Here is a 26,965-nt window from a genome sequence, read left to right as displayed (position 1 = left end):
ACAATAGTATTAGGTCTATGAAGGTGTAGAAAATTAGAAGTGTAAATCAGTGAAATCAAAAGGAATGGTACAGAAAGTATATGGACATATCAGTGGATGTGAATAGAGAAGTAATATGACACTAAAATTCCAGGTAAATAGAAGCGAAGCAAAAAAATAAGACAATTCTCCTAAAACCCTCCGTTCTCTGAAAACCAGGTGCAGGTAACTCTATGATTAACTATTACATTATAAATGAGATGTTAATAGTTTTAAATCTCAAGTACAAGAGATTTCTCTAAGAAAATCGAATCAGCAAATTTCTAGGAACAGTTGAGTTTCTATTTATTTATTCATTTATTTATTATTGAATGTATATAGTTGACATTCAGTAATAATTTTTATTTATTTTATTGTTCAAGTATAGTTGTCTGCATATTCCTCCTACCACAGCCCCCCCAACCTCAGCTGTTCCCACCTCCCTCCCCTGATCTCAACCCCCTTGGTTTTGTCCATGTGTCCTTTATAGTTGTTCCCGAAAACTCTTTCCCCGTTTCCATTATCCCCTCCCACCTCCCCTCTGTTTACTGTCAGATTGTTCTTAATTTCAATGTCTCTGGTTATATTTTGCTTGCTTGTTTGTTTTGTTGATTAGGTTCCACTTAAAGGTAAGATCATGTGGCATTTGTCTTTCACTGCCTGTCTTATTTCACTTAGCATAATGCTCTCCAATTCCATCCATTCTATCCCAAGGGGTAAGAGCTCCTTCTTTCTTTCTGCTGCATAGTATTCCATTGTGTAAAATACTATAGTTTTTTGATCCATTCGTTTACTGATGGGCACTTAGGTTGCTTCTAGCACTTGGCTATTGTAAATTGTGCTGCTATGAACATTGGGTGCATAGGTTCTTTTGGATTGGTATTTCAGGGTTCTTAGGATATAATCCCAGCAGTGGAATTGCCAGGCCAAAAGGCAGTTCCATTTTTAGTTTTCTGAGGAAATTCCATATTGTTCTCCACAGTGGCTTCACCAGTCTGCATTCCCACCAACAGAGCGCTAGGGTTCCCTTTTGTCCACATCCTTGTCAACACTTGTTGTTTGTTGATTTGTTAATGATGGCCATTCTGACTGTTGTGAAGTGTTATCTCATTGTGGTTTAAATTTGCATTTCTTTGATGGCTAGTGATGCTGAGTATCTTTTCATGTGTCTCGGGGCACTCTGTATGTCCTCCCTGGAGAAGTGTCTGTTCAGGTCTGTTGCCTATTTTTTAATTGGGTTGTTAGATTTGAATTCTAATCCTAGATCTCTGCCTAGTGCATACCAAAATTCCAGTCTCCCAGAACTAATGCAGGTGTTTAGCATAAACCAGGTTTTTTGCTGGTGCTCTGGCATGAAAGCTTCATGCTGCTGTGTAAAGAAAATCTATGTATAAGTTATACAGGCCAACCACATTTACACATGCACTGAGTTAAGTAATGAGGAAGATGATATTACCAGCATGATGGGGTACAGGGCCACTTTGCTAACCTCCTTAGAGAAAGTCAGCAGTATAAGGAACCTGAGAACTCACATGGAATTTTTGTGAAATTGCTCCACTTTTCTTTTTATTTTTAAATTATTTTATTGTTGTTCAATTACAGTTGTCTGCATTTTCTCCCCACCTCTCTACCGCACCCCAGCCAAACCCACCTCCCTCCCCTGCTTCTACCCTCCCCCTTGGTTTTATCCATGTGTCCTTTATAGTAGTTCCTGAAATCCCTTCTCCCCACTATCCCGTACCCACTCCCCTCTGGCTATTATTAGATTGTTATCAAGTTCAATGTCTCTGATTATATTTTGTTTGCTTTTTTCTTCTGTTGATCATGTTCCAGTTAAAGGTGAGATCATACGTATTTGTCCCTCACCGTCTGGCTTATTTCACTTAGCATAATGCTCTCCAGTTCCATCCATGCTGTCACAAAGGGTAGGAGCTCCTTCTTTCTCTCTGCTGTATAGAATTCCATTGTGTAAATGTACCATAGTTTTTTGGTCTACTCATTTGCTGATGGGCACTTAAGTTGCTTCCAGTACTTGGGTATTGTAAATTGTGCTGCTATGAACATTGGGGTGCATAGATTCTTTTGGATTGGTGTTTCAGGGCTCTTAGTGTATAATCCCAGCTGATATCAAACTGTATTACAAGGCCACTGTAATCAAAACAGCCTGGTACTGGCATAAAAACAGGCACATAGACCAATGGAACAGAACAGAGAGCCCAGAAATAAACCCAAGTCTCTATGGTCAATTAATATTTAACAAAGGAGGCAGGAGCATAAAATGGAGCAAAAATAGCCTCTACAACAAATGGTATTGGGAGATCTGGACAGCTACGTGCAAAAAAATGAAACTGGATCACCAACTTACACCATACACAAAAATAAATTCAAGGTGGATAAAAGACTTAAATAGAAGTTGTAACTCCACTTTCTCAAACAGGCAGTGAGGGCATGATTAAGCTTCAGTATTTTCAGCACAGTGCTTTTATGATTATCTTCAACAGTGTATCTCAAGTACCTGTTCTCTACCCAGAAGAAGTTTGCTATCTGAAAAGTACTACTAACTTACCTAGCATATTCTACAGTGTAGCAAAACCTAAACCAAAGGTCTCTGAAAGTCAATACTAGAGAATTAGTGGGCAACATCATACATAGTCTGGAAGGCCTGAAATGAAGCAAAGAATAGGCCAATCACTTAGTAAGGCCAATGCTATATAAGATAGATATTCAGAACTATCTGGAAAAACACAAGAGATCAGAAAGCAAAAAGAAATGAAAAATGTGACCCAGTGTGATTTCATTCTGGAAAATATCTTCACCTTTTAGGGGAGCTTTCCAGGTTTTTGTTCAGCATATCTTAAAGATGCTCTCCTACACTTGAGCCCAAAAAATGTCCCATGTGTTAATCAAGTGCTCTTGTAAAGAACCATACTCCAACCAGTTGGCAGAGAAGTTTAGGAGCTTTGTCATTGCCGAAGGAGAGAATAAAGACAGTCACTTGAAAACATTCTTCTTACTCTCTAATCTCCCTTTTCCTTCCTTATTTTGTCATAACTTATGCCAGACACATAACGACCATCACGTTTCTATGTGTAAAGAAACTGGGAACTTCCACAATTTCAAAATTTTCACTAAGAATCCTACACCCGATTTGTGCTCTGCGTTAATACACAGACATTTACTGAGCACCTGCTGTGTGCCAGGTAAGGTGCTAGGCAATGAGATGGGCATTGAGATGAACATCGAGGTGAATAGAACACAGCCTCTACTCTCAATGTGCTCACACTAGTTTAGAAGATGGTTTTCAATTAAACAATGAGATTAAAGAAAACAATAAAGTAAAATCTATGAGAGATCACAAATGCTGCCTCCTGTAGATGTTGTCAGTAAGTAGTTTGTTTAGTGATATTGAATATCCAGAATGCTAGATACACCTTCCTCACTATGAAATAAAAATATTCCAATTTTTTAAAAAATGTTCATCTCTTACCTATTCAAAAGATTTAATTTTTAAATAATTTTTTAAATTTCTCAATGACAGTTGAAGTAGAATGTTATATTAGTTTCAGCTGTGCAACCCTGAAACTGTGATTAGAAATTTATATAACTTAGAAAGTGATCACGCTGATAAATCCTAGTACCCATTTGACACCATACATAGTTATTAACATATTATTAACTATATTCCCTGGGGTGTACTTTACACCTCTGTGGCTATTTTTATAATTACCAATTTCTACTTCTCAATCCCTTTGCCTTTTCCACTCATCCTCTCAGTCCCTCTCCCTTCTGGCAACTGTCAAATGCTCTCTGTATCTTAAGAGATTTTTTCCTGTTCTGCTTGTTTATTTTATTTTTAAGATTCCACATATAAATGAAATCATATGAGGTTTGTCTTTCTCTGTCTGACTTCACTCAGCACAATACTCTCTAGGTCCATCCATGTTGTTGCAAATGGCAAGATTTCATTCTTTTTTATGGCTGAGTCATATTCCACTATATATATAAGCACCATTTATTTATTCACTCATCTAATGATAAACACATAAGTTGCTTTCATGTCTTGGCTATTGTAAATAATGCTGCAATGAATATAGGGATGTATATGTCTTTTTGAGTTAGTGTTCTCATTTTCTTTGAATAAATACCCAGAAGTGGAATGGATTTGGTGGGTTCTTTGTTGTAACTTGTTATAGCCTTTGTTTTAAAGTATGTTTTGTCTGGTGTAAAAATGATTACCTCAGATTTTTTTTGTTTGTTTCCATTTCCATGAAATATCTTTGTCCATCCTTTTACTTTCAGTCTGTGTGTATCTTTTGATCGGATCTGAGTGTCTTGCAGACAGCATCTGTAAGGATCTTGTTTTGCTTTCCACTCAGCCAGAACCCTATGTCTTTTCATTGAAGCATTTAATCATTTGCATTTATAGTAATTGTTGGTAGATATATATTTATTGCCATTTTATTATTATACTTGTTTATCTTTTTTCCTCTTCTTAAAGAAGTCCCTTTAACATTTCTTGTAGTATTAGTTTGGTGGTGATGAACTCCTTTAATTTTTTTCTTGTCTTGGAAGCTCTTTATCTGTCCTTCAATTCTAAATGATAACTTTGCTGAGTAGAGTAATCTTGGTTGTAGGTCCTTGCTCTTCATCACTTTGAATATTTCATACCAATCTCTTCTGGCATGCAAAGTTTCCATTGAGGAATCAGTTGACATTCTAATGGGAACTCCCTTGTAGTTAATTAAATACCTTTTTCTTGCTACTTTAAAGTTTTTCTCTTTGTCTTTAACCTTTACCATTTTAATTATCTTAATGTGGACCACTTTGGGTTCATCTTGTTTGAGACTTTGAACTTCCTGGAGTTGTATGTCTATTTCCTTCACCACATTAAGGAAGTTTTCTGTCATTATTTTTTCAAACAGGTTTTCAGTTTATTGCTCTCTTTTTATTTCTGGCAGCCACACGATGTGAATGTTGGTACTCTTGAAGTTGTCACAAAGGCTTCTTATACTATCTTCTTTGGGGGGGATTTTTTTTTTTCTATTCTGATAGGGTGGTTTCTACTTTCCTATCTTGTAAATTGCTGATTTGATCCTCTGTTTCACCTACTCTACTGTTGATTCCCTATAATGTATTCTTTATTTCAGATAGTGTATTCTTCATTTATGACTGGTGCTTTTTTATGTTTTCTATCTACATTTTTATGTTTCCTATCTCTTTTTTGAAGTTCCCACTAAGTTTCTCTACTTTTCTCCTAAGTTCATTGAGCAGCCTTATAGCCAGTGTTTTGAACTCTGCATCTGGAAGATTTCCTCTGAACTTTTGTTCTCTTCTCTCATTTAGGACATGTTTCTTTGTCTCCTCATTTTGACTGCCTCCCTGTGTTTATTTCTAGGCATTAGGTAGAGCTGCTACATCTCCCAGTCTTGGCACAGTGGCTTTATATAGTAGGTGTACTAAAGGGCCTAGCGGTGCAGCCTCCCCAGTCACCTGATTTGGGCACTCCAGGTTCACCCAACTCCCCCACTCCTGCAACCCACACCATGGGCTGTGTGCCCCTTCCTGTTGTTGTTGAGTCTTTTTTTAAATTGGTTTTAAAGAGAGAGAGAGGAAGGGGGAGAGAGAGAGAAAACATTGATTTGTTGTTCCACTTATTTATGTATCCGTGGGTTGATTCTTGTATGTGCCCTGACCAGAGATTGAACCGCCAACCTAGGTGTGTCAGGGTGGCACTCTAACCGACTGAGCTACATGACCAGGACTATTGTAGTTGAGTCTTAATTGCTGTTGGCTCATTAATGAAAGGGATTCACCCCCAGGCTGATTGGCTGCTAACTTCAGTGGGGTTCTGATGCTCACTGAGTCCACCCCTTGAGTTGTCACTTGTGGAGGTGGTTGGGTCGTGTTCAGGCATAAGATTATATCCATACAGATGCCTGGCATCTGTCCACACTAGATGCAGGTGTGGTAGCTCTGAGGCCTCCAGGGAAGGAGAGGCAGAGGTCAGCCACTGCCTGTGCCTTCCTTGGGGCCACCCAGCTTGAGCTACAAAGCAATCTGCAGATGACTGCTACTTGTACTGGGCTTGGCAGTGCCTGGAAGAGGCCAAGCAGCAAAGCAAGGCTGACTGCCTCTAGTGCCAGGCTTGGGGCCACTTAGCAAAGTGTATGGGACACACTGAGGCCGAATGCTGCCTATTTGAGAGACTTTAGAAAAGACCACATCATGAGCCAAGAGAGGCCACTTGTATGGAAAAGCCACTGGAAAAGGCTTGGGTGAGCTCGCAAGTTGAGTGGTGGGGCAGGATCTCAGGGAATCACCAGGGCAGGGCTAACAGTGTTAGGCAAGTTGATGGAGACTCAAATAGGGAGCTCCCCCTGCTGGCTGTGTTGGGGACAGGGCTTAACAAAGGAACAAGGGTCTCTGCCAGGGCTTCTGTCTGAAAGTAAGCTGCTCCTCTAACACTTGCCCTGATGCCAGACAATTCAGTCCTTCTCCATATGTCCCTGGTGTCTTTCCAGCTGTTGTCCCTTCTCTAGATCTTATGGTAAATCTGTGTGTGGGCCCTTTAAGAGGACCACCTGGGACATCAGAAGCCCTCCATCTCACTCAGCCACAATCCCTGCTGGTTTTCACAGCAGAAGCTATGTGGACTTCTCTTCCCAGCACTGAAACCCTGGACTAGGGGTATGGTGTGAGACTGGTGCCCCTCAATCCTCAGGGGGGACCTCTAAAGCCAAGCTATTCCTCCCAATTTTTAACTGCCACATGTGGGTGAGGGACAAGCCGGTTTCATATCTATGCCCCTCCTACCAACCTTGTTGTGGCTTCTCTATATTTTCAGTTATAGGACATGTTTAGCTGGATTTCAGGCTATTCTGACTTACAGTTGTTCTGTAGTTTAGTTGTAACTTTTATGTGGTTATGGGAGAATGTGAGTACTGTATTTACCTACTCTGCCTTCTTCACCAGAAGCCCCAAAAGATTTTTTAATACCTGAGTAATTTTCATCTTCTTTATGATTAAATTATAGAATTTTAGAATGGAAAAGTATAAGAGGAATTGTCTTGTCCATCCTCCTTGCTTTTGAAATTGGGAATATGAGACCAAAACTTATTTTATGATATACTTAAGAATTGAAGGTCTAAACTGGAGCTCATGTCTGTAGACTAGTAATCCACCAACATCCTGCTGTGATTTTCCTCATTTTTAGGTACAGAGAATTTGGTGGAAAGAGGGGATTGTTGCAAGGCATCAGACAGTAGATTTTCTGGTACTAATTTTGTCTTCAGATGGCTATAAAAAACTCGCAACTATGAGGCCTGTATGAGATAAATACAGGACTAATTTAGTGCTTTATATTGAGAAATGTGTTGTGATTATAAGCATATATGCACATTCTCTGTGAATGATCCTGCTAGTTGTTAGACTCCTAGTAAGAACTTGAGATTCAAATGTTTTGCAACAAAGTGCCATAGCAGGAGAACTTCTCTTATTTCTCATCCAAATTACTTTTAAAAAAATAATAATCTAAGAAGTTTAATAAACATTAGTGATAGCTCTTACCACTATTCACTTTATCATCTTTGATTTATCGCCAAGAGACTCATTCAAAAGAACAGACTATGTGAACAACATTGCCAGGCAATTTAATGCAGGGAGAACAGCACCGGTTGCCTCACTATTCTCAAGCTTCCCATAACATAAGGATGAGTAAAAGCATCTGGTGAGTAGACATTCCAGGCATATTCTTTTAATCACTGCCAGAACTTCCTGAAACAAAACTTGATTCTGAACTTTTATTTTATGACTATCTGTATGGTCCACGGGAATAAGAGTCAAATAGTTGTTAGGAAAATGTCAGAGACAGAAATCCCTGTTTGGAGACTGAGCAGACCTTTCCCTTACGTCTTTTGGGGACCTATGTAATCCAAACGGCAAGAGTCTGAAGTGGAGGAAGTGCGACGCCAAAATAAACTGTTGTCTGATCTGGAAGCTCTAAAATAATGAAGTGCTTGCCTCTATTCTAAATTTAACTGACTGTATAAAATATTCCACATTATTTATCAATACCTGGCATGTATTATACTCTCAAATAATGTTTGTTGACTAAATGAATGAATGAATGTATTTCATGGTACTTCTGTACTTTTTTACAGTGTCAGTGAATACAAGCTTTCTATGTAACTTTCTTTTCTATAGTTAGTGCCCAGTGTTTGTAGTTTATCTTTAATTTTCAGAAACTTTAAATTATCAGTAATAAGGCTAATTAGGCATAGTCTTAGTTTCAAAGACTCAGTAGATAGTACAGGTGAGAAATAATCATTTTTATTTACTTATATTCCTGCCTCATTCCAGGAAAAAAAAAAACAACTAATAAAGCTATTTATATCCTATTTTCAGTAAATTGTAATTTAGAATAATCTCTGTGCTTCATTGTTTCCTCATTTGGTTTATTTTAATTTCCTTCACACTAAGTATTAGTATAGAAAATTTTTCAACATATAATATAACATAACCTCACTGAACAAATAGAAGTAGGCTTAAAGAATATTTTTTAAAGTAAGTCAAATATTTGGTAAAACAAATTATAGTAAGCTATAATTTTTCCTGCCAAAGTATCTTCAGTCTTTGGTGAGCCCCAATAACTTCCATCCCCAGCATATGGAGAAAAGATTAATAACTCAGTACAAAGGGAAAGGAATGAATGTCTCACTCCATATACTATCTCAGAGTCTCCCTCAGGTTGCATTTGGGATATATCCCAAATGCTATTTTCTCGTACTTTGGACCTGGGAGCCAACCCCCAGAAACCGCATATATGCAAAGAACAATTTATTCCCTTTTAGAAAAAAGGATAAATCATTCTGTTGATCCTAAAGATGGTAATACTCACTACCCAGGTATTAAAAGTCAGTTTAGGGTATGTGCCTCAGTGACCACACTACTAAGTATGATAGTTATAGCTTATGTTTACCAAACATAAGAGAACATTGAATACAGGTAGAAATTTCCCATGTTTTTCCAGAATCTTGGGCTTTGGTTAAAAAGGGAATCTTCCCTTGTTTATTAGCTCAGACATATTCTACCTTAGTGATTACCAATCTTTTCAACAAGAAAGATTGTTTTTTACAGACCAACATATAGTTGTTGTGCTTCTATGTCTTTAAAATACTCTGAGCACATGTATACGGGCTCACTGACACTTTGCGGTGGTTTCAGGGCCCTCAGGGGTTAGAAACCCACAGTTAGGGAAGAACTGCAAGCACAATTGGAATATTCCAGAAAAAGATTGCCGAGATGGCATTTTGCTACAGGGTGTTATAGGAAGCAACACTTGTGAAAAGAGGAAGAGGAAGCAGTATTGGGAGAAGTCAAATTGATAGAGGCCCACTAAGTCTCAACAGTCCCTACAGGAAGCATGTTATCCTCTGTGTGCTGGACTGAATGGCTGGGTTTCTGTGCTCTAACCCAAGCAGTCATTGTGTATGGGCCACCCTGAGAAGAGTACACCTTTGATCAAGACACTCTTCTTCGAAGGAGTTCCTAGGTGGCCCATCGTGGTGTTCACCACACTTCACTCCTTCTGCCATTTGGACCCACTTCTCTATAACCTTTCAGGGTATGCTCCTCTAAGATTCTGGTGGATTATTTTCCAGAGGAAAACTTAGGAGTTAGTGTTATAAATTATAGCACTTAACTCAGCAGCTAGTTTTAGGAACACAAATGATAGCAGGCTTCTTCTTTCTGGTAATGATCAGGGTGAATTAACTGTGCCAAGACGGGGACTCTTTTCATTGCCTGTTGGTGCCTAGATACAGGGCATTTGAAGTGCTAGGTGGCAGCCATAGGATTCTTACTATGTCACCTGGTGGAAATTTGTCCTCTTTGAGGACGAAGGCCTACATTCTACAGAGCTCAATTTTGTGGGATTGGATAGTACAGGGTCCCCCATGGAGACATTAGGAGTGATAGTAGATAGGACCAATTCTGCTTCTAGCTCTGGGTTCCAAAACCAACGAGTATTTCCTGTGGGAGACAAAGTACCATATAAATGTCTTTAACTCAGTGTATATAGTTTTCTTCCTATAGGATGGTGTCTATCCTCATTAAGGATCACATTCTCACTGGCAATTTAACTCCACCATTCCAATGCACTGTCAGGTGGGAAGCTTCTTGTTGCCAAGTGATCTATTAGATCCCATGGACATAGGCCCTCTTCCATACCTTATTTGCTATAAAATGTGTTTCATGGTCTGACACAATATTTTGGAGATCCTGTGTGGTAGATTTAACACTTCGTAAGCCCTCACATGCTGTACAGAATATGTCGTGTCTTCTAGAATAAATCTTGGGTCCTTCCACAGTGAACTTGCCCTGAAACAGCTGGTTGGTCTTCTGAAGAATGGCAGCATGTGACGGGCTCAGTGCGGCCCTCTATTGTTGACAGGTTGGATATTCAGTGGCAGCAGTAGTCAATTTAGCCTTGGTGTATGGGAACCCATGGATACCTTCCATCTCTCCTACCTTGTCCCTTTCATTCATATGCCTATCGTCTAGCACTGAGGGGACTGATGACCAAGACTTGCTAGTATCAACTTTCTAAGTCATTCTGTCTCCTTCTGAGTACTCTCCCATTATGGTTTGGTTCTGATAGGCATTAACATTTGATACAAAGATCTTTACATATGTACCTTTCTCAAATCTGATCCCCAGTCTTATAATATTCTTCCTTTTATGGGCCTAACCAACCATCTGGATCACTCACAAATACCCATTAATCTGAACATATTCTAACCTCAAGGCACTTCTTCCCACAAAGTAGACGATCTGAATGAAGCACTGGCAGAAACTCTATCTATTAGAAAGCTGTCTCCTTGACACTTTTTTCATATTTCATAATAAAATTAATCAGCAGATCTGTTGTAAGACAGTTGAATTCATACATTTTTCAGCCCTAAAGAGACAGAGACACATACATTCAATATATTCCAAGATAATGCCACTGTCTTTTAAGGCACTCCTGAATGGAGTTATAGTCAGCCGCCATCTATTTTTGATTCATACCTGCATATTATGTATGGGTCTTAATCAGTTCAGGCTGCTATAGTGAAGTGCCACAGACTGGGTGACTTCAATAATAAACATTTACTTCTCACACTTCTGAAGTCGGAAAGGTCCAAGATCAAGGTATGGTGACACAGCCTGTATCCTGTAAGGGCCTTCTTCCTGATTTGCAAATGGCTTCCTCTCACTGTACCCTAACATGGTGCAGAATAAAAAGACTATTTCTGTCCCTCTTCGTTAAACAGACACGAATGCCATCATGGGAGCTCCACTTTCATGACCTACTTTCCTCTCAAAGGCCCCACTTTCGAATGCCATCACATTAGAGCTTCTGCATATAAATTTTGAGGTGACACACATTTGTCCTTAGCACTAAGCCTATCAGTCTACAAACTAAGTTTGGGCTTCCTTCTTCTCCATTAGCTGGTCATAAGGGATCCCCCAAGCAGCTAAAGGTGCCAGTTGAAAATGTCCTGGTTAGGGATCTGTAGTAATTATTCATTCAGTTTGCCTGTACCTCTGTCCTGCTTATAGTTCACCCCAGATTGCACTGCAGCTGCCTGACCTTGTCTAATACAATTCAGATTTTGTTAGATCCAGATACATGGTCATTTGGTGTCCCATTCTTAGGTGCTCTCCCATTGGCAGTCTCTACCAGACCCTGGTAGCACATTAGAGTTTGTTGGTCAGAACACCTAATTCCCTGCCATAGATGGCATGGCCTTCCTCCAGAATCTAAAGAGCTTGTGTGTGTTCTTCCTATAAAGGCTTGGTTAGCAGAAGCTCTACCTGGCTCCCTTTCCCACCGCTGATGTGTCTAATACCATAGGATGTGCTGGCTCTATGACCCAAGGACAAAGCTGCTTACCTCACAGCGTGGACCTACTGTGGGCATTGCACAGCATCTTGAAGTCCTTGTCAGGGTGTTAAATCCCATATCTTATAAAAACACTCCCAGATTAATAAACTCTTCTACATCTAATTTTAAGTTACACTTATATTCTTATATAATGTTATGGCCTGTAGAATCAGGTCCAATATATACTCTTCTGGCTCCTACCAGCACACATTAGCTAGATCTTTCATTCCTTTGGGAATTAGACTACTCTTCCTGAACCACTCACAGCAAGTTCCCAGGTGGAATATTCTATGTCTTACCCCTGGTTATTGGTGCAATTACCTAAAAAGGAGCTATGGACAAATCCTAAATGGGGCATGTTTTCTCAGAGGGGAGAGGTCAAACGAGGGGAGAGCATTAGCACATAATAAGGAAGGGTGGGACACTTCTATAAGCTCTTAGAGCTCAAAGAATTTAGTGGTTCAAAATCTGTAGGGACCTCTGTCCGGATTCCCCATCACAAGTGTCGGGGTCCATTTGTTTCTCAACCAGCATCCTGACCTTGGCAGGCAGGCTTGTTTTGGTTAGGAATTTAACCTATCTGGTCGTTCTGACTATAAAATCCTGAGTTTTTGCTCAGCTTTCTCTGCCCTTCAACTAGAGAAGATGAGCCTTAACAACACTTTAGGGAGTTATGGGGCACATGGGACCCATCAGAGTAGTCCCACACTAGGCAAAAGTAGCCAGGCCTCTTTACCTTCATCATAATTAGTCTTTGGGTGTACACCTCTCTACTGAAGCCTAAACTTTGAAAGAGCTGTTTGCAGGGGCAGGAAGAACGTTCTTAAAGGGTAATGTGGGCAGCTCATCTCTGTTTTCATCACTACTGCTCTAATTTGTTTGCTCAGTCATGCAACACACCTTCTATTCAAGGGAGAATGCTAGACATAGGGATGTGGTATCATATAACACATCATCCTTGCTTTACAGAGCATGCAGACTAAAGAGCTTAAAGTCGCATCTTCCTACGTGGTGAAGGATGAGGCACAATGAGCTAAAATAGCTTACAGCAAGTCACGGAGTCAAAGGAATGTATTCTTAGTTTACGGATTATATTTGAAAATAGGAATAAAGTGATCTGTTGGTTAGCCATTCAGAAATAATGATGTATCACAAATCAACACAAATGGTTCATTCATTCTTGTCAAGTCAAAAAATTCTGTTCAAATGAAAAAGCCTAAAGAAAATTAACAATATTCTCTTTTTGACAGTACACTTTCTTTCTATGTATTACCAACTTCTTTTTTTCATCCTGTTCTCTAAGTATTTTTGTTCTTGTCCTTTTCCTTAGGCTGTATACTCTCTTTGGTGAATCATCTAATCTCTAGGTCTTTAACTACCATCCATTTGCTGATGATTCATAAATATCTTTCCTAAGCTCTAGACCTGCATATTCATATGTACAGCAACTAATTCTACTAGAATGTTCTATAGATACCTCACATTCATCATATCTTAAAAGGAATCCTCTCTTACCCAGATAGATTATATACATTTTCTTTCCATTTTTCTACATCTCCCATTTTATTTGTCTAGACTGAAAACAGTCTGTATCATCATATTCTTGGACCAAAGTGTGAAGATACAAGAAGTTGAGGTAGAGAAACGAATAATAGATGTGGGATTAGATTTTCCCACGTAGTGCTTGAACTGTCACTTTTCTCAAGTCCAACTCATCTTGTTTCTCCTACCCTCAAAAGTTTCTACTAGATCGAAGCATGTAAAATGATTATTTTTACGATGAAAATGGTCAAATATCAGAAATTTCCTATAGTAGAAACTAACACTATCTTTACTATGGTAAGATAATTCCAAAATTCTTTTAAACAGAGTGAACACAATAACACTAATGCACACATTGATGTTAATATGTTTATAAGATGACACAGATCTAATCCTAGGGAATTAGCCTTGTATATTGTATTTTCAAATGAAATTGAAGAGCTTTGGGGGCTGAGATTCTTTATCCTATGAATGCAGTCATTTTCATATTGAAAGAAAATTTGAAACAGTATAGAGAAGTTCTAAACCACCGTTAAGACACAACAAGATAATTATCAAGTCTAAGAATTTAATATAAAAAATATTTAAAACATTTTAGTATTAACTAGGAATATTCTGATTTTACATTAGTTTTTCATGATTAAGTAGGATGTGACTACCTTTAAAATAGAGCTAGAGTATTTTAGAGTTTTTACTGATTTTTACAAAAAATTCTCAATTCTGACAAGTCTTTTCTAGTGTCTTCCATGAACCACTTGAGCTAAAGCTGACCTGTAACAAGTATTTTCTTATGCTAAGTCTTTTGGCCTTTCGAATTTCTGCTTCAGCTAACAAAATCTTTAAGACCCAGCTGCCATGTAGTCAGGTTCTGTGGAGGCCTACATGGTAAGGATCTGAGGCCTCCAGCCAACAGCCTTCTTGGAAATGTATTCTCTAGCCTCATTCAGGCTTTCAGATGACTGCAGCCCATACCAAACCTCGATTACAACCTCAGGAGAATCTGAGCCAGAATTACTCATCTAAGCTGTTCTCAAATTCCTGACTCCCATAAACTGTGAGATAAACATCATTTATTTTTTTAATCCTCGCTCAAGGACATGCTTATTGATTTTAGAGAGAGAGGGAAAGAGAGAGAGGGAGAAAAATAGATGTGAGAGAGAAATATCGATTAGTTGCCTCTTGTATGCACCCTGACTGAGGACAGAATCTATAGCCTAGGCATGTGCCCTGACTGGGAATCGAACCCGGGACCTTTTGGTTCATGGGACAATACTCCAACCAACTCAGTCACACAAGCCAGGGCAATATTTATTGTTTTAAGCCACTAACTTTTGGTGGATTTTTGTTCTACAGCAATAGGTAACTAATACGTTAATATCAAAGATTTCAACCTTTGCTTTGAAATGAAGAAGAATGAATAGGAAGTAACATAATAAAAATGTCATTCATATTTTTATTTAGAAGGTCTATAGATCAAAAATATGAATAAATGATGATCATTTGCATACACACAGTTTGCATTTGAGCACTCTAAAATTGAACATGTATGACCTGGCTGGTGTAGCTCAGTGGATTGAGCACTGGCCTGTGGACTGAAAGGTTGCTAGTTTAATTCCCTGTCAGGGCACATGCCTGGGTTTTGGGCCAGGTCCCCAGTTGAGGGAGTGTGAGAGGCAACTCTTCAGTGTTTCTCTCACATATCAATGTTTTTTTTCCCCTCTCTCCCTCCTTTTCCCTCTCTTTAAAACTAACTAAATAAAATCTTTTTTAAAAATTGAACATATAGCCCTGGTCGGTGTGGCTCAGTTGGTTGGAGCTTCATCCTTCAACCTAAGGGTTGCAGGTCTGATTTCTGGTCAGGACATATACCTAGGCTATGGGTTCAATCCCTGGTCCTAGTGCAGGCACGAGCAACCCCTGGTCCAGACTCCTATGATACCTGGCCCAGGCACCAATCCCTGGTCTGGGCACATGCAGAAGCAGCCAATTGATGCTTCTCTCTTGCATCGATGTTTTTCTGTCTCTCTCTAAAAGGAATTTTAAGAGTGTTTTGGGGTGAGGATTTTTAAAAAATGAACATGTAGTATTTAGTCCTTGACTCTCATTTGCATATGTGGCACTTGAGGTTTCAAGGATAAAGATTAGTACAAGTCACAGCACCATAGTCTGTCCTTTTAAACAGTGCTTCTGCTAATAAGGAAGAGCAGGTTATAGGGCAACTTTGCCCAGCACGTATCCCACTGTGAGTCCTACAATTCACAAAGCATTCCCTGTACATGGCTAAGATGTAGCCTTTGGGAGCCGACAAAACATGCCAGTATCTTCTCTCTGATACAACTGTGTTGTCAACCAGCCAAGACAGATTAGGCCAAAATATTAACCATGTTAAAAATATAGCCTTTGAAACAGAGTAAAAAAGTAGGTTTTGAATATAATTTCCTTCTGTTTAGAAGAATATTTTTTCTGTCATACGTGAATTTTTTAATCTGCCAGACAGAACAAAAATGAAATTTTGAATAGAATCATTTTGCAAACTACGTCCTCAAGCAGTGATTGTCTCTCCTTTTGTTGGGTGCCAAATTTCTTCTTTTTAAAATTTTTTTTATCATTTTTTAATTGCTATTCCATTATAGTTGTCCCAATGAGTCCCCCTTTGCCCTCCTCCGCCCCTCCCACCCCCCTCCCATGGTCAATTCCCACCCTATTGTCCACGTCCATGGGTCATTCTACATGTTCTTTGACTAATCCCTTTCCCTTCATTCCAAACTTCTTAAAAGAATAATCTGCACAATATTTCTTACTTTCTCTTCACACATATTCTCTTAACCCTTTGGAAAACTCATATCCAAACACATAAAACCTACTGAAATTGTTCTTAGAGGTCAGCACCACCCTTGTATTTGCCAAATTCTATGACTTTATCTCAATTCTGATCCTTCCCGACCCTACCCATATAACACTGATTTCTCTCTACTTGAAAAGTTTTTCTCCCTTAACTTTCTTCGAACATTCTTCATTCTCTTTCTGACTCTTCTGTTTTCTGTTCTCTTCTTTATTTTGCCTCCAAAGAATCTTCATTACAATTCATTAAGATCCCTGTTCCTCTTCTATTATTGCTGTATCTACTGTATCATTACAATTTTTCTAGAGATTCATGAAGCAATATTTCAAGATAAGAACCCCAACCGTCCCATAGCTAACTTATCATCTTTTATTTAACTCTGGCCTCTCCCTTGAACTGTTTATTTAATTATAATACCATTGTCATAAGAGTCATTACACTTAACCTGGACTAATAACAGTAGCTTCTGACTGCACACCCATGTTCTGTTTTCTCAGTTCCGCTCAGTAAACACAGTGCTGTCATTCCTCCTTTACTCAAACCGACAATTCTTCTATGTGCACAAGTTCTTCTGTAAATACCACAAACAGAAATTTCTCACTTGACCTTTAAAACCCTTATTAGTACATCACCAATATATTTATCCTGCTCTATTTCTTATACATATCCTGTATCTCAAACAATCTGGATTTGTTTTAAGTTCGCTTAATATTTTTTCATTGCTACCTCCCACCTTCTGTTCAAAGCATTCCCTCCATTTTGTATATGCTCTCACAATTTCATCTTGTCAACAGTAAGTCTTCTCTGTAAAGCCCTTCCTTGTGTCTTCAACCACATATATTGCACTATATAACTTACAGAAAATATGAATTTACCTTACCTAACTTACTGGATTATGAACTCCTTTGTATATGTACTCATCTTTATATCTAGGGTCTAGTAAATTGACAGATAAATACGTGTTGAATTTTTTTCTTTCCATTATTTTACATTTATTGAACACCTTGTTTTATAACCTAAACCAGAAGTTGGTTCAATGCTTGTTATGGCAGCTCTGTGGCTTCTGTTTGGTACTTTCTTATATTTTATACCTCTTTGTTGAAGTGCTCACTGTGTTTATCTATACTTCTCCCAAGTTTATGACCATTACTTTAAACTCTTATCAGGTAAATTACTTATCTCCATTACATCAAGTTTTCTTTCTAGAGTTTTATCTTGTTCTTTCATTTGAACATATTCCTGTGTTTCTTCATTTTGCTTCACTTTCTGTGTTAGTAGGCTAAATAGCTACTACTCCAGTCTTAAAGGAGTAGCCATGTGTAAGAGATAAATTTATTGTTCAACCTTGCCTTAACTTTTGGTTGTCTCTCGAACCTTTGTGATTATCTCAGCACCCTGATTTATTCTTGATAGCTCCCAGTTTTTGAGGGTGTGCCAAGACCCTCTAGTGTTCAAAAGGGAGGAATATCAGTCAGCACATAGTTTCAGGTTGATTAGAAGCCAGACTCTCAGAGAGCAGCCTTGAAAGTATGCACAAATATACAATGCCATGGAACCACAAAGGTAAACCCTGCTGGCCTCCAGATCAGGTGATCTGTAGGTAACCCCTAGGCAACATTTGCAAAAATTGGGGCTCCAAATGAGCATGTAAGCTTCCTTTCTGGGAGGTACCAGTGAGCTGTAGCAAGGCCAAGCAAGAGTGCAAAGGTGGTGTCCCCTGTCACATGTTCCCTAAGACCAGCTCTGTGACCTCTAGATATGTGGCAAATTTGAAACCTGCCCCTATGCAGAGGCTACAGGACAAGTGGGTGTGTTTCCATCTGCAGACTTTGCAGTGCTTGGGGGGTGATAGACTGTAAAGAATTGTCTCTCTCTGGTTGTTTAAGTCCCATGGGGCCCAGAAATGCAACCCTCCCCCACAGCCACCAGAGCCAGGCAATCAAGGGCCCATGTGGAGTGTACATGCCTACCAGCTTTAGCAGGGCAGCAGGAGACAGCAAAGTAAGGGTGTTCCTCTGATTTTAGTGAGGCTACAGGAGGGCACAGGGCTGGGGAATGCCAGCCAGCTTTATCAAGACAGTGGAAGAGCACAGGGCCCAGGGACACCTGCTGGTTTTAATGAGGGAGGATGAAAGTGCCTTTGGCAGGATAGTGGGAGAGTATGGTGTCTGCACTCATTTACCAGTGCTAGCAAGGGAGAAGGAAAGCAAACGATGGTGCCTGCCAGTTCCTCTGTCTCTAGAAAGAGTGCCAACAGGCTCCTGTCCCTCCAGAGATGCTTTGTAATTAGCAGATGAATCTCCTTCACATATAATCTAGGTGCTTTGCAAACTGCTGCTTTTTTCCTGGCTCCTGGGGCTAGAGAGTCTGCATAAGAGCACTTCAAGAGCAGAATCTCAGTTCTCTAAAGCCCTTTGGGTCTCCTGGACACAAGCCCCATTGGTTTTTATTTTTAATTTTTTATTGTTATTCAATTACAGTTGTGTGCCTTTTCTCCCCATCCCTCCACCCCACCCCAGCTGAACCCACCTCCCTCCCCCATCTCCCCCCTCCCCCCCATTTGGTCCACGTGTCCCTTAAAGTAGTTCCTGTAATCCCCTCTCCTCACTGTCCCCTCCCCACTCCCCCCTGCCCATTGTTTTTAAATCCAGGCATTTCATGGGCTCACCTGTCTGGTGCAGGTCGTAAGGGCTGGAGTGTTTAATGAGGGGCATGAATTCACTCCTTAGAAGCTCTGTATTTGTGAGATCCTTCTTGATTGTGCATTTTTTGCAAAACTACATCTCTCCCCTTCCTACCCATCTTGATGTGGTCTGTTGATCCTTTGTTGTGGAGGTGCTGTTCAGCCAGTTTTTAGGTCTTTTTCAGAGGAAATTGGTATGTCCATGGGAAAAGGTGAGTTCTGTGTATTCTTATGCCACCATCTGGAACTGCCCTTTTTTTCTTCATAGGAAGGGTATTTAGTAGTCACAGGAAAACATATGAAAGTAAAAATCTCACTGGTAAATGACATATATAGTAAAGGGAGTGGATTAACCATAACACTAGTTTAAAGGTTTAAAGACAAAAGTAATAAAAATGTATATAACAATAATAATTAGTTAAGGGATACACCAAGTAAAAAGAAGTAAAATATTACATCAAAAACATAAAATATGGTGAAGGAGTACAAATAGAGTTTTAGAATGAATTCAAACTTAATTTGCTATCATCTTCAATAGACTATTTTATATACATAAATGCTGTCCTGTGTAACACTCATGGTAACCACAAAACAAAAAGCTAAAGTAGATACAAAAAAGATAGTGAGAAAGGAATGTAAGCATAATACTAAATAAAGTCATCAAACCACAGGAAGAGAGCAAGAGAAGAACAGAGAGAAACTACAAAACTGTCAGAAAAATGCCAATAAGTACATACTTATCAATAGTTATTTAAATGTAAGTTGACTAAATTCACCAATCAAAAGACATAAAGTGGCTGAATGGATTAAAAAACAAGACCCATCTACATGCATATAAGATACTCATTTCAGATGTTAGGAGACACACAGAATGAAAGTGAAGGGATGACAAAATATGTTTTGTGCACATTGAAACCAAAAGAAAGTTGATGTAACTACACTTATATCAGACAAAATAGACTTTAAAACAAAGATTGTAATAAAAGACAAAGATGGGAATTACATGATGATAAAGGGTCCAATCCAAGAAGAAGATATAACACTTATAAATATTTATGCATGCAACATAGGATCACCAAAATATGCAAAGCAAATTTGGACTGACCTAAAGGAGAAATTGACAGTAATATAATAATAGTAGGTGACTTAAGTACCCCACTTGCATCAATGGATAAGGTTACCCAGACAGAAAATCAATACAGAAACATCAGCCTCAACACATTAAACCAGATGAAATTAATAGATAAATATAGAACATTTCAAAACATCATTCAAAACTGCAGAATGCACATTTGTCTCAAGTACACATAGAACACTCCTCAGGATAGATGATTGTTAAGCCACAAAACAAGTCTCAATAAATTTAGGATTGATATCATATTAAGCATCTTTACAACCACAATTATATGAAACTAGAAGTCAATTACAAAAAAGAAAACTGGAAGAATACAATTATGTGGAAATTCAACAACATGCTGCTGAACAACCAATGGGTCAATGGAGAAATAAAAAAATACCCTACGACAAATGAAATGGAAATACAGCGTATGAATATCTAATGCAGCAAAAGCAGTTCTAAGAGGCAAGTTCACAGTGATATAGGCCTATCACAAGAAATACGAAATATCTCAAATAAATGTTATAACTTTACACATAGGGAAAGTAGATAAAGAACAAATGAAGCCAAAAGTGAGTAGAAGAAATGAAAAAATAAAGATCAGAGCAGAAATGAAATAGAGACTACAAAAACAATAGAAAATATCAATGAAACCAAGAGGTGGTTCTTCCAAAGGATAAAAAAAATTGACAAACTTTTACTTAAACTCATTAAGAAAAAAAGACAGGGCTCAAATATATAGAATCAAATAAAGCAGAAGTTACAAATGATACTAATAACACAGAAATACAAAGGATCATATGAGACTGAAGAAATTATGGACCAACATTTTGTACAACCTAGAAAAAATGGATAAATTCCTAGAAGCATACAATCTTTGAAGACTAAATCACGAAGAAATAGAAAACCTGAATAGAAAAATTATTAGTAAGGAGATTGAATAAGTAATCAAAAACTCCCCAACAAACAGCCCCCATTAGAGTGGCTCAGTTGGTTGGGTGTCATCCTGCAAACTGAAATGTCACTGGTTCGATTTCCAGTCAGGGTACATGCCTGGGTTGTAGGTTTGGTCCTGGGTCTGGGTGCTTATGGAAGGCAGCCAGTCAATGTCTCTTTCTTACATCAATGTTTCCCTCCCTCTCTTTCACCCTCCCTTCCCCTCTCTCTAGAAAAAAAAAAAATCCCTCCAAACAAACAAAAGTCTAGGACCAGATGGCTTCCAGATGGCTTCACTGGTGAATTCTACTGAACATTTAAAGAAGATTTAATATTAATCTTTTTCAATCCCTTCTGAAAAATTGAAGTGAAGAGAACTCTTCCAAACTCATTTTATGAAGCCATCATTTCCCTGATACTAAAACTAGATAAGGACATGACAAGAAAAAAAATTACAGGCCAATATCTATGATGAATATAGATGCAAAAATCCTCAACAAGATATTAGGAAACTGAATTCAACAATACATTAAGAGGATCATCCACCATGATCAATTGAGATTCATTCTAGGGATGCAAGGATGATTCAACATCTGCAAATCAATCACCGTGATACACCACATTAACAAAATGAAAGATAAAAATCATATGGTTATCTTAATAGATGCAGACAAAAACATTTGACAAAACTTAACATTTGTGATTTTTTTTAAAATCCCCCCCAAAATTGAGTATAAAATGATCATACTTCAATATAATAATACAGAAAACATCATACTAACATCATAAATGGGTGAAAAGCTGAAAATCTTTCCTCTAAATAAGGAAGAAGACAAGGATGCCCATTCTCACCCATTTAGTTAGGCAAGAAAAGAAATAGAAGGTATCCAAGTTGAAAAGAAAGAAGTAATACTCTCTCTATTTGCAGATGATATAATTTTATATATAGACAATCCTAAAGATCCAACCAAAAAACTGTCACAACTGATCAACTGCTTCAGTAAAGTTGCAGGATATAAAATCAATATATAAAAAATTTTACAGTAAAAATTAACTTTCGTACAGAGAAATTAAAAAACATTCCATTTCTAATTACATAGAAAATAATGAAATACCTAGGAATAAATTTAACCAGGGAAGTGAAAACTATAAGACATTAGTGAAAAAGAATTGAAGAAAACACAAATAGATGGAACTATATTCCAAATTTATGCATTCTAAGAATTATTATTGTTAAATTGTCTATATTACCCAGGCAACCTACAGATTCAATGCAATCCCTATTAAATTCCAATGGCATTTTTCACAGGAAGAGAATAAACAATTCTAAAATTTATACGGAACTGCAAAGGACCCCAAATAGCCAAAAGCAATCTTGAGAAACAAGAGCAAAGCTAGAGGCATTACACTTCCTGATTTCAAATGTTACTACAAAGCTAGAGTAAATAAATAACATGGCATTGGCATAAAAGCAGAAGCACAGACCAATGGAACAGAATAGAGAGAACCTAGGGATAATCCCACATATTAATGGTCAATTAATTTGTGACAAAGGGGACAAGAATATGCAATGGGGAAAGGACAGTCTCTTCAAAAGATGGTACTAAGAAAACTGGACAGCCACATGCAAAAGTCGGAAACTAGATCAATATCTTATGCCATACAGAAAAATTAATTCAGCATGGATTAGACACTTGAATGTAAGACCTAAAACTATAAAGCTCCTAGAAAAAAAAACATGGGCAGTAAGCTCTTTGACATTGGTCTTAGCAATGATTGTTTGGACAGGACTCCAAAAGCAAAGGCAACAAAAGCATAAATATACAGTTGTGACTACATCAACTAAAAATCCTCTGTAAAAGAAACCATCAACAAAATGAAAAGAAAGCCTCTGAATGGAAGAAAATATTTGCAAGTCATATATCTTATAAGGGATTAATATCTAAAATAGATAAAGAACTCATACAACTGAGTAGCAAAAAAACAGACAATCTAATTTTTAAAATTGGGTAGAGGATCTGAATAGTCATTTTTCCAAACAAGACACACAGATGGCCAATGGGCATGTAAAAAGATACTCAACATCATTAATCATCAAACAAATGCAAATCAAAAGTAAAATGAAAGATCAGCCCCGGTGTGTCTCAGTGGATTGAGTGCTGGCCTGTGAACCACAGGTTTACTGGTTCAATTCCCAGTCAGGGAAATGCCTGGGTTGTGGGCAAGGTCCTCAGTTAGGGACACACAAGAGACAACCACACATTGATGTTTCTCTCCCTTTCCTTCTCCCTCCCTTCCCCTCTGTCTAAAAATAAAATAAATAAAATCTTTTAAAAAATAAAATGAAATATCACTTCACACCAGTTAGAATGACTATTATGAAAAAAAGAAAAAGTATTGGTAAGAATGTGGAGAAAGGGGAATCCTCATACACTATTGGTAGGAATGTACAAGGTCTGTCCAGAAGGTATTCAGCCATGTAATGTGAAAAATACAGACATTTATTGGAGAAGATACAAGAAACATTGTACATAGGACAATGACACCTCCATTCCCTTCAAAGTAGGCTCCTTGTGACCTCACACAGTTCTCTCAATATTAGCTGCCCTGTTGTATTTTCCTGAATCTCATTGACAGTCTGAAATATCTTCCCTTTCAAAGGTGATTTTAGTTTTGGGAAAAGCCAGATGTCACAGGTTGCCAAATCTGGGCTGTAGGGGCTCTGAGTCACCTGTGTGATTTGATGTTTCACCAAAAAAATCTCTGCATGAGATGTGATACATGAGCAGGCACATTGTTGTGATGAAGCTGCCAATCACCAGTTGCCCACAGCTGTGGCCTTCTGAATCATTCAAATCATTCATGCATGTTTCCACAGAGGCATGTTCAAGCTTAACACAAAATTTGATGCGGATTCATTGCTCTACTTGCTGAGCCATTTTGAATGAAACAACCACACAGTACACATGCTCACTCAATGGCATCTACCACCTCCACTGACTAGTATAGTGAAGTTGTCATTGTTCACACAGGTGCATTCCAGCCCACTCTAATTGGCTGCCAGGTTACATAGGTGTCACACAAACCATTCTTGTTATATTAACAATGGATGGACTTTTCCTGACAGACCTCATAAACTGGTACAGCCACTATGGAAAATAATATGGAGATTCTTCAAAAGATCAAAAACAGAACTACCATATGATCCAGCAATTCCACTTCTGGGTATTTATCCAAAGGAAACAAAAACACTAATTTGAGAAAATACACAGGGGTGGACAAAAGTAGACTTACAGTTTTAATACAAATAAATGATACAAGAATGCACTCTTTCAGGTACTCACCAAAAAGTAGGTAAAACCTACTTTTGCTCACCTCTCTATGCACCCGTTTGTTCACTGAAGCATTATTTGCAATCACCAAGATATGAAAAACCCAAATGTCACTAATGGATGAACGGATAAAGATGCTATCATGCTGCTCAGCATCACTAGCCATCAGAGAGATGCAAATTAAAACCACAATGAGGTACCATCTCACACCAGTCAGAGTGGCCAACATAAACAAATCAACAAATAAATGTTGGAGAGGATGCAGAGAAAAGGGAACCCTAGTGCACTGTTGGTGGGAATGCAGACTGATGAGGCCACTGTGGAAAACAGCACGGAATTTCCTCAGAAAACTAAAAATGGAACTGCCCTTTGACCCAGCAATTCTGCTGCTGGGATTATACCCTAAGAACCCTGAAACACCAATCCAAAAGAACCTATGCACCCCAATGTTCATAGCAGCACAATTTACAATAGCCAAGTACTGGAGGCAACCTAAGTGTCCATCAGCAAATGAGTGGATCCAAAAACTATGGTACATTTACACAATGGAATTCTATGCAGCAGAGAGAAAGAAGGAGCTCCTACCCTTTGTGACAGCATGGATGGAACTGGAGAGCATTATGCTAAGTGAAATAAGCCAGGTGGTGAGGGACAAATACCATATGATCTCACCTTTAACTGGAACATAGTCAACAAAAGAAAAAAGCAAACAAAATATAACCAGAGACATTGAAGTTAAGAACAATCTAACAATAGCCAGGGGGGAGTGGGGAGGGGACAGTGAGGAGAGGGTTTTACAGGAACTACTATAAAGGACACATGGACAAAATCAAGGGGGAGGGTGGAGGTGGGGGAGGGAGGTGGGTTCAGCTGGGGTGGGGTGGAGGGATGGAGAGAAAAGGCACACAACTGTAATTGAATAACAATAAAAATTTTTAAAAAAGAGGAGAGCATCCCGACCCTTGCCTTGACAGGCTTTTATTGCTTTTCTGGGCAGCACTTACATTGAGGATGACCCTCATTTACTATGCATAGTTTAGCTTTAGGCGTTACAGACAACAAAGGAGAGGGTGTTCCTAATTACATAAAAAAAGGAAGGATATTTGCAAATGTAAAGGGAAAAGTGGTTAAGCTGGTTACAGTGGTCCTTGGAAGGTTTAACATAGATTTTAGGAGGTTACTTTAAAGATATGCAGTAAAGGTTTGCTGCCTCAATTCAGGGTGAGGAGTTTTAGCAAAAAGCAAGTCTCAAAGCGGCCTAGGTGCAATGAGGGCCTGATTCCCCACGGGAGAACCTATCCAAGGGCATGGGTCCTGTGTGCTGGACCTCGCTCCCCACTGGCCTTTCTGAGTGGGAGCTGGGCCCTCACCACGCAGAACGGTCTCCTATACTAGGTCTCATTTTCCTCAAAAAAAAAAAAAAAAAAAAAAAAAAAGATGGTATCATGCACATGCGCACACACACACACACACACACACACAATGGAATACTATTTATCCATGAAAAAGGATTAAATCTTGCCATCTGCTGAAACATGGGCGGACCTTGAGGGTATTGTGCTAAGTGAAATAAATCATACAAAGAAAAGAGCAATACTGTATAATTTCACATATGTGTGGGTTCTAAGAAAACAAACCAAAATCAAACTCAGATACAGGTTGGCGGTTGCCAGAAGGAAAGGCCCAGTTAGGGGCAGACTGAATTAGGTGAAAGGGGGTCAAGAGGTACAAACTTCTCATCATAAAATAAATGTTATGGGGATGTTATATATAACACGGTGACAATAGTCAACAATATTGTGTTGTATAGTTAGAAGTAGCTGATAGGGTAAATCTTAAAAGTTCTCACCACAAGAAAAAAATTATATAACTTTGGTGATGGATGGTAACTAGATTTATTGTTGTGATAATTTCACAATGTATACAAATATTGAATTATTATGTTGTATACCTGAAACCGATTTGATGTTATATGTCAATTATACCTCAGTTTAAAAAGAGAGCCGTGCATACTGCAGTCTTAATAACATCTACTAGATGATAAATTCCAAAAGGACAGGGACTGTGTTTGAATTTGAAACTCCGTGCCTTTCAGCACTGGGCCTGTCACATACTGGCCATTCATATATGTTTGTTAATTGGCTGACTAGGTTAATCAATTCTGATGTGAAGTCATAGGCTGGACCTACACTAAAGGGATTTTACTCAAAGATAACATTTAGGATTAGTTAGAATGAAGCATGATTACAGATGATTTAAAACCAGGATGTTGTGCCAGCAATGTAACATGTGTATATTTTCTGTTATATGTTTTTCCTAAAAGGGACCTGTTGGTTTACCTGGAGAAGTTGGGATGGTTGGAAGCATTGGTGAAAAGGTAATTTCTTTCATTATTTTGTTGAGTAGTGAGACTTTGAAGCTATACTCAAGAATAGGTATTCATATGATATTTTATGTTAAGTAGAAATCACCCATAATTTCAAACTCATTATACTGAATCTCTTAAATATATTGAAATATAGCTAATAGCATATATGCTTCTAATTTTTGAAGCACAGAGTACATTTGG

The 26,965-nt window shown here is 38.4% G+C and overlaps 1 protein-coding gene across 1 annotated transcript in view; it reads left to right on the top strand.

The window, feature by feature from the left end:
• Positions 1-26,965, top strand: part of COL24A1 (collagen type XXIV alpha 1 chain) — a 307,987-nt gene that overhangs the window by 146,594 nt on the left and 134,428 nt on the right. The window contains exon 24 of the mRNA XM_024565351.4: positions 26,720-26,773. Within this exon, the coding sequence (XP_024421119.2) occupies positions 26,720-26,773 (54 nt within the window). The remainder of the gene's footprint in view (positions 1-26,719; positions 26,774-26,965) is intronic.

This window comes from Desmodus rotundus, chromosome 3, assembly GCF_022682495.2.
Source record: "Desmodus rotundus isolate HL8 chromosome 3, HLdesRot8A.1, whole genome shotgun sequence".
NCBI classification, from domain to species: domain Eukaryota; kingdom Metazoa; phylum Chordata; class Mammalia; order Chiroptera; family Phyllostomidae; genus Desmodus; species Desmodus rotundus.
This window is presented reverse-complemented; position numbering and strand designations above follow the sequence as displayed.